Source organism: Trachymyrmex cornetzi, unplaced genomic scaffold (genome assembly GCF_001594075.2).
Source record: "Trachymyrmex cornetzi isolate Tcor2-1 unplaced genomic scaffold, Tcor1.1 scaffold392, whole genome shotgun sequence".
Taxonomy (NCBI): Eukaryota; Metazoa; Arthropoda; class Insecta; order Hymenoptera; family Formicidae; genus Trachymyrmex; species Trachymyrmex cornetzi.
Window position 1 is genome coordinate 467,212 of NW_017298663.1, and position 11,993 is coordinate 479,204.

An 11,993-nucleotide genomic window follows, 5' to 3' on the forward strand; every position below is an offset into this window, starting at 1 on the left:
GGGGGGGGGGGATAGATAAAAAAAATTTGATCTCAATTTAAACTGAAATTGACGCGATCGCTTAATTTAGACAACAGATTGCGTTTTCACATGAAAACTTGACAAAATTGTCGATATATTTACGGAAAATATTATATAATTAATTCTTTAACTTTTTATTTTTCGAGATATTTATATTTATATTAGCGCGGTCAAGAATTTTGCTAGTACAATCTTTCATTTTACGTGCGATTAATTATTGTTACTCTATTTTGCGCATAATTTCCTATCGTTCTCGTGGCTCTTTACACTTACTTGATGGCTGATTTGCTGATATAATTTTCAACATTTTTCCAGCTCGCGATAAATACGACTTTCCCATTCGAATAGATTCGCCTGATGTCATTTCAGCTGCTTTCTATTTAATTTGTATCGTTGCGTGTCTCGACTCTGACTCTTCCTCTCTGCCTGATCGGCTGATTGTTATAGCAGTCCGCTGAATTGCAAAATGAAGGGGAAGATAATTTAAAGTCATCGAGAAACAAAAAGTCTCTCTCTCTCTCTCTCTCTGTATATATATATGTATATTATATAATATATATATATATAGATTATTATAAATAGAGAGAGAGATATTATATTATATAATATATATATATATAGATTATTATAAATAGAGAGAGAGATATTATATTATATAATATATATATATATAGATTATTATAAATAGAGAGAGAGATATTATATTATATAATATATATATATATAGATTATTATAAATAGAGAGAGAGATATTATATTATATAATATATATATATATAGATTATTATAAATAGAGAGAGAGATATTATATTATATAATATATATATATATAGATTATTATAAATAGAGAGAGAGATATTATATTATATAATATATATATATATAGATTATTATAAATAGAGAGAGAGATATTATATTATATAATATATATATATATAGATTATTATAAATAGAGAGAGAGATATTATATTATATAATATATATATATATAGATTATTATAAATAGAGAGAGAGATATTATATTATATAATATATATATATATAGATTATTATAAATAGAGAGAGAGATATTATATTATATAATATATATATATATAGATTATTATAAATAGAGAGAGAGATATTATATTATATAATATATATATATATAGATTATTATAAATAGAGAGAGAGATATTATATTATATAATATATATATATATAGATTATTATAAATAGAGAGAGAGATATTATATTATATAATATATATATATATAGATTATTATAAATAGAGAGAGAGATATTATATTATATAATATATATATATATAGATTATTATAAATAGAGAGAGAGATATTATATTATATAATATATATATATATAGATTATTATAAATAGAGAGAGAGATATTATATTATATAATATATATATATATAGATTATTATAAATAGAGAGAGAGATATTATATTATATAATATATATATATATAGATTATTATAAATAGAGAGAGAGATATTATATTATATAATATATATATATATAGATTATTATAAATAGAGAGAGAGATATTATATTATATAATATATATATATATAGATTATTATAAATAGAGAGAGAGATATTATATTATATAATATATATATATATAGATTATTATAAATAGAGAGAGAGATATTATATTATATAATATATATATATATAGATTATTATAAATAGAGAGAGAGATATTATATTATATAATATATATATATATAGATTATTATAAATAGAGAGAGAGATATTATATTATATAATATATATATATATAGATTATTATAAATAGAGAGAGAGATATTATATTATATAATATATATATATATAGATTATTATAAATAGAGAGAGAGATATTATATTATATAATATATATATATATAGATTATTATAAATAGAGAGAGAGATATTATATTATATAATATATATATATATAGATTATTATAAATAGAGAGAGAGATATTATATTATATAATATATATATATATAGATTATTATAAATAGAGAGAGAGATATTATATTATATAATATATATATATATAGATTATTATAAATAGAGAGAGAGATATTATATTATATAATATATATATATATAGATTATTATAAATAGAGAGAGAGATATTATATTATATAATATATATATATATAGATTATTATAAATAGAGAGAGAGATATTATATTATATAATATATATATATATAGATTATTATAAATAGAGAGAGAGATATTATATTATATAATATATATATATATAGATTATTATAAATAGAGAGAGAGATATTATATTATATAATATATATATATATAGATTATTATAAATAGAGAGAGAGATATTATATTATATAATATATATATATATAGATTATTATAAATAGAGAGAGAGATATTATATTATATAATATATATATATATAGATTATTATAAATAGAGAGAGAGATATTATATTATATAATATATATATATATAGATTATTATAAATAGAGAGAGAGATATTATATTATATAATATATATATATATAGATTATTATAAATAGAGAGAGAGATATTATATTATATAATATATATATATATAGATTATTATAAATAGAGAGAGAGATATTATATTATATAATATATATATATATAGATTATTATAAATAGAGAGAGAGATATTATATTATATAATATATATATATATAGATTATTATAAATAGAGAGAGAGATATTATATTATATAATATATATATATATAGATTATTATAAATAGAGAGAGAGATATTATATTATATAATATATATATATATAGATTATTATAAATAGAGAGAGAGATATTATATTATATAATATATATATATATAGATTATTATAAATAGAGAGAGAGATATTATATTATATAATATATATATATATAGATTATTATAAATAGAGAGAGAGATATTATATTATATAATATATATATATATAGATTATTATAAATAGAGAGAGAGATATTATATTATATAATATATATATATATAGATTATTATAAATAGAGAGAGAGATATTATATTATATAATATATATATATATAGATTATTATAAATAGAGAGAGAGATATTATATTATATAATATATATATATATAGATTATTATAAATAGAGAGAGAGATATTATATTATATAATATATATATATATAGATTATTATAAATAGAGAGAGAGATATTATATTATATAATATATATATATATAGATTATTATAAATAGAGAGAGAGATATTATATTATATAATATATATATATATAGATTATTATAAATAGAGAGAGAGATATTATATTATATAATATATATATATATAGATTATTATAAATAGAGAGAGAGATATTATATTATATAATATATATATATATAGATTATTATAAATAGAGAGAGAGATATTATATTATATAATATATATATATATAGATTATTATAAATAGAGAGAGAGATATTATATTATATAATATATATATATATAGATTATTATAAATAGAGAGAGAGATATTATATTATATAATATATATATATATAGATTATTATAAATAGAGAGAGAGATATTATATTATATAATATATATATATATAGATTATTATAAATAGAGAGAGAGATATTATATTATATAATATATATATATATAGATTATTATAAATAGAGAGAGAGATATTATATTATATAATATATATATATATAGATTATTATAAATAGAGAGAGAGATATTATATTATATAATATATATATATATAGATTATTATAAATAGAGAGAGAGATATTATATTATATAATATATATATATATAGATTATTATAAATAGAGAGAGAGATATTATATTATATAATATATATATATATATATATATATATATATATATATTTTTTTTTTATGCAGATCAACACGTAAACAATTCCGAAATAACGCAAGTATATGTATTGATAATATTCAACTATAATAATAAACAAAAAGAAGTTTTCATCCGATGTATAGAAATTAAATATATATCTATGCGTTAAACACCACGTACGCCGCCGCAACATAATAAGTATACATAGGTAGATGTGTAAGGAATAAAATCACTAAATCATGCTAAATGACGCTCTCTAATTATTGACTTGTGCAACGTGCTATACATGGGCGCGACATGTCTATTCTTTTTTCTATTTTTGCTCCTTTTGGCTTGTTTCGACGAACGTAATTTCTTATCGTATATAACGTCTTATATCTTCTCGTACGTGTGATATGATACGCGCGCCGTTCGCGTCGCAAACCAAGTTTTTACAAAACCCGAGATTCCCACGCTCCTTCTTTCTATAGAGGTGTGAAGATACCAGCATGAAATTATACCGCGAGCGTGATCTCGATACGATCTACTATTGTAATTATTGCGCGATTCTAATTATTATCGTTGCCTCTAAGGAATAAATAAGATGCGAAACAACGACGCATAATTAACTTGAATTAGCTGACTTTAAAACGCTCGAATGCGTCGCGTAATATAGAAGATTATAAATACATACGTCTGATACGTGTCGCGTATCATATATATCTAGCGTTTTCGAGTGCAGTGAGTTTGAAGTTTTAACCTAACCCGGGTTGGATCGATGACGTCACATGCTTTACTTTGATTTCTGATTGGACGAGGTTATGGTACGATACTTTCGGGTATCCAAACATGGATTAACCGAACTGGGTTGGATTCAAATAACCCACTGTATTCGAAAACGTTAATAAATAACGTATGCATTTTTTCGCCATTACGATCGTCCTCCGATCGTTAACAGAGAGATATTTTTTTTTTTTTTATGTAAATTATTCGGGTCTCTAGTGCAAAAAGAAAAAAAAATAGGCGCAAATACCGCGGTAAGACCATTTCAAGTTGAATCAAGTGCAGCTGACTGCGTAGTGCTGTAATGCGTACTGCATAGTGCGTGCCACTGCCACTGCGCGACTAATGAGTGTTTGTTATTTGCTTTCTTCGTCAGCTGATTGCAGCTGACTGCGAACAGTGCGAACTACATGAACCATTCGGCTGGTTCGGCGTTCACCGACTTGAGTCGCCTCCACTGGACGCCTGCAAACGCTAAAATATTAAACGCGTGCTTTCACACGTGTGTGAATTTCTATACTCTTGTGGATGACATTAATCATGTAAGTCTGTACATACATGTCGTGATATGTACGAGTTTTATGAGTAATGAGTTAACCGCGTATTTTTAGGTTAATAATTGAAGTTGTTGATAACAGTTGAAATTTTTTTAAATAATGGAAGAAAAATATATCAGGAAAACATTCGCATATCTTTTAGTGTGACATGCATGTGTATGTTTCCCTATCATCGCAATCTATGACACAATGGGAGTACACGGCTTGTGGAAGTTGCTCGAAGCATCCGGAAAACCGGTATCCTTAGAAAGCCTCGAGGGCAAGGTCTTGGCAATCGGTGAGTATCGATATATATATATATATATCTAATGTGTGTGTGATAAATCTTATCACAAAAGCTTAAATATAATTTTAATTATATTAATTATATTTTGAGTATATTATAATATAAAATGGCAAACTTTATGATGATGTATCTCTTACAGATATATCGATATGGATATACCAAGTGTTGCAAGGATATCAAGATCGTCATGGCGCTTCTAGACCCAATGCCCATTTGCTTGGATTATTCACTAGGATATGCAAACTTCTGTATTATAAAATTAAGCCCGTTTTTGTGTTTGATGGAGGAGTACCCATGCTCAAGAAAAATACAATTGTAAATGCGCAATAGATTATATCCTTTTCGATTGATTACAAATTAACAAATAATTAATGATCTCTAACTCATGTATTTAATGCAAAGAAGATATGATTCATTATATGAAATTTTAAACTTTTGCACTATGCATTTACGTACAAACTAAACTGTTCTTCTATCTTGATTATAATATTGTTCGTACTTAATTAGCTCACCGTGGGAACCAGGTAGTGAGAAAAGAGCCTTCTCATTCTTTTGTGTTTGCAGGCCTCGCGCAGGAAGCAGAAATCTATTGCCATGAGTAAGGCGCAGAAAATGAAGGCGGATTTGATAAACAACTTGATAAAGCATAGCGTTGTAAAAACTGTTCTTAACAAAGATTCCAAGGATCAAAATAGTGAAGCGATACAAATAACGATAAATACACAAACCAACGAAGATATGTTTGCTCTACCTGATATGCCTAGCGTTAACAACTTGCAGAGTTATGTTGATGACGATCAAGACGATTCCGATTCCCCTGTCGAACTAAGTCCACGAAAGCAATCCAAATGGATGGGAAACATACATAATGTTGACGTAACCAGTAATGAATTTAAAGCATTACCTGCAGATGTTCGTTACGACATACTCACTGATCTTAAAGAAACGAGAAAACAAAATTCCTGGGGTCGTTTATATGAAATGCCTCAAGTATGTACAAATGTAAAACAATACCTAAACACTATATATATGCAGAGTATCCCACAATTCGTGACCGAAATTTTAATAACATATTCCTGACTTAAAAATAAGACAAAAATCCTAATGCCAAAATGTTCATCCCATGTGAAATTGAATAACGTATACAATAATGTTGAAATATTTCACTAATTATGTTTAAATATAGAAAATAATTACATATGCGACGTGTACATAACATAAAAATATTACAGGATATTAAAAATAATTAAAAAAAATATATATAACTAATTAATTTAAAAATTATTATAGCATTTCGACACTTTAGTATTAGGATTTTTGTCTTATTTTTAAGTCAGGAATATGTTAAAATTTTGATCACGAATTGTGGGACACCCTGTATACATCTATATATATGTATGTTGTGCGTGTGAATACATATGTATATCATGTTCGATGTAGGAATCACAAGAGTTCTCAGGCTTCCAGTTGAAACGTTTGCTTAAACGTAGACATGTGCAAGCATCTTTAGAATCCGCTGAAAAGGAAATGGGTGGAAAGACACTTACATTGGAAGAGTTGGACAAATTACTGACTGAACAAGGTGTTGATACAAAGAGTAGAGACGCAGCTTTTCGAGTAGCCATGGATAGCACAACCAGATTGATTTATATCAGTGGTATGTGCAATAAATGTTGAAATATCATTAATTGTTTCTTGTGATACATCGTGATCAATTTAATAATGAATTTTACATTATTTCATGCAGACAAAAACGCGTTAGCAAAAAAATCTGTTGCAAACGAAACAGAGGCGAACGAAAGTTATACGTTACAGAATGTAAATGAAGAAATTGAACCTGTTGCTGGCCCAAGTAATCCTATGCCAATCGTAGAAAATATTAATGAGTATGAATTAAACGATTCCGATAGTGAGAACAATGTATTAATCTATGATGATCCTCTACCCATTGCAGAAAACATAAATGAATACACATTTGATAGTGAGTGGGAATCTGAAAATGATACAAACGAATCATTGACATTATTGGAGAAAAATATGATAAATCCTGCATTAATGTACATGTTAGAATATAGCGATTTGTCTCAGAATCAAATTATGCAACTTATTAAACGTAATAAGGATGAAAGTCGCAAGACGGTAAGCAAAAACATTGAAGATACCGCAAAAAGAGACATTTGCATAGAATTAGCAAAGCTAGATGATAAATCGGTATCAACATTTCCTGAAAATTGTAAGCAAGTTTTGAAATCCGTAGAATCACAAAGTATGAAAGATGCATGCATACCTAAAGAGAATTTGGCCGATGAATTAATTTCAAGTAGTCCAGAATCGGATAATCTCACTCAAGTTAAACCATTGGAGAATAATATCAAGACTTCAAGTATTACATCTGATGTTTCAAGTTTGGACAAAGGAATAATATCTAACAAACATTCTCTTGCCCCAAAATCTAACAATGTAATACGAATAGATACATCTGAATCCGATTCCGACGATTTCGTTGAAATTCAAGATGTTCCGATACATGATATGAATATTTCAAGAAATACTACGAACAAAAAAGATATCGAGATAACTTTTAAAATTGATAAGAAATTAGAAGATGATATATTTACCGATATATTTAGGAAAGTGAATAAAGAGAAAGTTATACCAGTGAATCCGGAGCAAGAACAATTTGTTGATATGGTAAATGGAGAACAGCAAACACAATTAATTTCTGAAAATAGTAGTGAAAATACTCTTATCTTAGATACTATATATGAAGAATCGATCAGGGAAAAAACAAAAACTAAGTTACCAGAAAATATTGAATTGAGCAAGAATATAGTGGATGATGAAGACATAATATGTGACAGCGAAAACTCGAGTAAGTCGATCGAGCATAGTATGGATACGCCTACTCAAGTTAATCCTTTAGACGAATGTATACAGAAAAAACCACAAGTATTACCTACTAATGAAGAAGATTTGATAGAATTGAAAGTAAGCTTAATATTATTTCTATACACAGGTGGACAATAATTTTATTGCATTTGTATTTACTTATCTGATACGATTATGTAATTACAGGGACAATTAGAAGATCAGCAGGAAGAACTTGCGAGAGACATTGGCAAATTCGAGAGACAAGCTACCAATATTTCTGAGCAAATAAAAACTGATGCACAGGTATACTCGAAAGTGTATAGGCTGCTATGTGTGTTTGGTTATAATATATTCGTTGTGTGTGTGTTGTATACGTTATATTACATTTGTTTATAGGATCTATTACGTTTATTCGGAATACCATACATAATAGCTCCCATGGAAGCGGAAGCACAGTGTGCATATTTGGAACAGATTAAACTAACCGACGGCACAATTACAGATGATTCCGATATCTGGCTTTTTGGAGGTCAATGCGTATACAAGAATTTTTTCAATCACAACAAAAGAATGTTGCGATTTCGTGCCTGTGATATTCAACATAATTTTAGTAAGTACTGGTAGATTCATTGTTATCTTAAGCTAAAGTAGCAATAATATAATATTAATATATATATTATTATAGATCTAACAACAAAATAATTATATATCACAGAACTTAACCGCAATCAATTGATACAATTGGCCCTTTTGGTTGGTAGTGATTATACCACGGGAGTGGTTGGTGTTGGGCCAGTTACTGCGCTAGAAATATTAGCCGCGTTTCCTGCCGATGAACATAACGTATTACATGGGTTACATAATTTTTGTTCGTGGATAAAGAAGGGAATGTTTGCTGCTCCTGGGAAAACAGGCTTACGCAATAAATTGCGAAGCCTGAAATTGAACAAAGGTAAGCGGTAATTTCATCTAGACTGATAAGGATAAGTAAAACTAAGTGGAATAAGTCATTATGAGTAACATGACTGATTACTTGACAGATTTCCCAAATCAAGCAGTCGTCCAAGCGTATCTTTTTCCTACGGTTGACGAGTCGAAAGAAACTTTTACCTGGGATAAGCCGAACGTTGTGTTCCTCTGTGACTATACTAGGCAGAAATTTGGATGGACAAAGGGCAAATTCGATAATACAATGATACCGGTATTGAGAAGAATGAAAGAAAACAAGAATCAAAAGTTGTTAGATATGTACTTGAAACCGTCTCCGTGCTCGATTGAATCAAGCTTAAGTAAGAGAGTACAGAAAGCTTTACACAGACTGAATAGTGACGATGTAGAGACGGATAGCAACATAAATGACAAACCTCAACTTAAGAAAAGTAAAAAAGATGATGCTGTCCAAAAATCGAATAAAGAAAAGAATTCAGAATTTGAATTTACTGAACTTGAGACACCGACTGATATGATTAAAAATGCTATCCATGAGAGAAAAAGACCTACTAAAGTCATTGATAAAGAGAAATACAACAACGAATATATACCGCAACGAGAGAAAGATAAGAAAAGCGCATTAGAAAGAAAATTGCACGCTATAGAAATATTTAGGAAATCAAAACAAGGCTTAAGCAAAACAAGAAAGGTAAAATACAAAATACGAAAAGTCAAGGAACAGGCAGAACTATCGGAAAGTGATAGCAACTAGATTTATTTGATAAAAGAGATGGAAAAATACGCATTTTTATCAGATTGTATTACACGCTTTTTTGAAAGGTGTTAAGTAGTATGTTGTGCGAGCGTCCACTTGTGTGTATACATGCGCGCGTGTCTCACCATTGTAAATGTAAAATATTTATCCACATAAGCTCTATAATAATGGCGTAGCAATATAGGCTAAGAATCTTGTAAATTTTTCTCTATAATTTAATGATTATGGGTGCTTTCCGTTTTTTATCCAAGTTGACACAAACGTTATTCTATCTTGTTTGACATTCAGAGAATAATAAAAATAGAAAGACACTTTTGTCAACTTGTGCCGCCAAATGAATAACACACTTTAAGGGGATCCTAAAGTCCTGTATTACCGACTAAAATACGTACAATTTTTGTATTGCGAAACCGCTAGGGCTCCTACACAGTATATATTCCACAATACATGATTTCTGATAGGTTGAAATTCTTATTCTCTGTTCCCTGTCCCTTTTATTGTACAAAGCCCCTAAGGGTGCTTACCCGTGCAGCAAAATAGCGTAATGCGGAACGAGAGCAGAACCAATCACAAGCGTTCCGCGCTAAGAACATATTTATATATGTTCTAAGGTTCCGCGCCAACTACAATTGGTGCAAAACGCTTGGGATTAGTTCTGCTACAATGTAAAATTACATTGTTGATTAAACATTTACATTACATTATTAACTTTTTTACATTGTCGATTGTATTAAGTGTTATTAGGCCTTCTACAATAAACCGCAAGTCAGAAGTTCTAAGCGATCTTAAGTCATAATCGGTGAAGTTGGCCAAAGGCCAACTTGAATGACTTGGTTAAGACTTCTGACGTTCTGACTTGTGGCTTATTGTACAAGGGCTGTTAAAGTTGATATAAGACATTGTTACATTGCTGATTGAGTTAGGGCCACTCTCACCATCGTCGGTTTACTTTAATCAGCCTAGTAACTGCAATGAAATAGAAAGAGATAGAATTAACCCCATAATTCGTCGTGTATATGTAATACAGTGTTAATCCACTAGGGCTCCTACACAGTGTGTATTCCACAATACATAATTTCTGATAGGTTGAAATTCTTATTCTCTGTTCCCTGTCCCTTTTATTGTACAAAGCCCCTAAATAGGCTGGTTAAGTTAACTGAGCTTGGTGAAAGTGGCCCTAAAGCCGTAATCACACTAGCGATTGGCGATTGTGATTGACGATTGAGGATTACTTTTAAGGGTGCTTACCCGTGCAGCAAAATAGCGTAATGCGGAACGAGAGCAGAACCAATCACAAGCGTTCCGCGATAAGAACATATTTATATATGTTCTAAGGTTCCGCGTCAACTACAATTGGTGCAAAACGCTTAGGATTAGTTCTGCTACAATGTAAAATTGCATTGTTGATTAAACAATATTTACATTACATTGCACATTTACATTACATTATTGACTTTTTTACATTGTCGATTGTATTAAGTGTTATAGACCTTCTATAATAAACCGCAAGTCAGAAGTTCTAAGCGATCTTAAGTCATAATCGGTGAAGTTGGCCAATGGCCAACTTGAATGACTTGGTTAAGACTGGTTAAGGGCTTTCGCACATGAAATGCATAACATAGCATAAGCATAACATAAGCCCGCTAAACCAATGAGCATCTTATGTAAATCAATATGGCGACATTATGCTAGATGCTCATTGGTCCAGCAGTCTTATGTTATGCTTATGCTCTGTTATGCATTTCATGTGCGATAGCCCTAAGACTTCTGACGTTCTGACTTGTGGCTTATTGTACAAGGGCTGTTAAAGTTGATATAAGACATTGTTACATTGCTGATCGAGTTAGGGCCACTTTCACCATCGTCGGTTTACTTTAATCAGCCTAGTAACTGCAATGAAATAGAAAGAGATAGAATTATATCTATGTCTTTCTATTTCATTACAGTTA

The 11,993-nt window shown here is 28.3% G+C and overlaps 1 protein-coding gene across 2 annotated transcripts; it reads left to right on the forward strand.

Annotated features, from left to right (window-relative positions):
* Positions 1–4,880: 4,880 nt before the first annotated feature.
* mus201 (rad2 superfamily protein mus201) lies at positions 4,881–10,418 on the forward strand. 2 transcript variants are annotated; one of them, XM_018512011.1, is made up of 10 exons: positions 4,887–5,167; positions 5,237–5,459; positions 5,608–5,783; positions 6,033–6,458; positions 6,909–7,125; positions 7,216–8,456; positions 8,544–8,642; positions 8,736–8,949; positions 9,055–9,291; positions 9,380–10,418. In XM_018512011.1, the coding sequence occupies exons 2-10, from the start codon at positions 5,372–5,374 to the stop codon at positions 10,039–10,041; spliced, it is 3,360 nt and encodes a 1,119-aa protein (XP_018367513.1). In that variant the 5' UTR covers positions 4,887–5,167; positions 5,237–5,371; the 3' UTR covers positions 10,042–10,418. The 2 variants fall into 2 exon arrangements, with proteins under 2 accessions (XP_018367514.1, XP_018367513.1); XM_018512012.1 differs by lacking the exon at positions 9,380–10,418 and having other exon boundaries at positions 4,881–5,167; positions 9,101–9,238.
* The last annotated feature ends 1,575 nt before the right edge of the window (positions 10,419–11,993 follow it).

Bases quoted from the DNA above. Each gene is read 5' to 3' on its own strand.
- mus201 (XM_018512011.1), top strand. From the start codon at position 5,372: ATGGGAGTACACGGCTTGTGGAAGTTGCTCGAAGCATCCGGAAAACCG. The intron at 6,459-6,908 runs GTATGTACAAAT...TGTTCGATGTAG, and splicing joins GTTTATATGAAATGCCTCAA to GAATCACAAGAGTTCTCAGG. The intron at 8,950-9,054 runs GTAAGTACTGGT...TATATATCACAG, and splicing joins TGATATTCAACATAATTTTA to AACTTAACCGCAATCAATTG.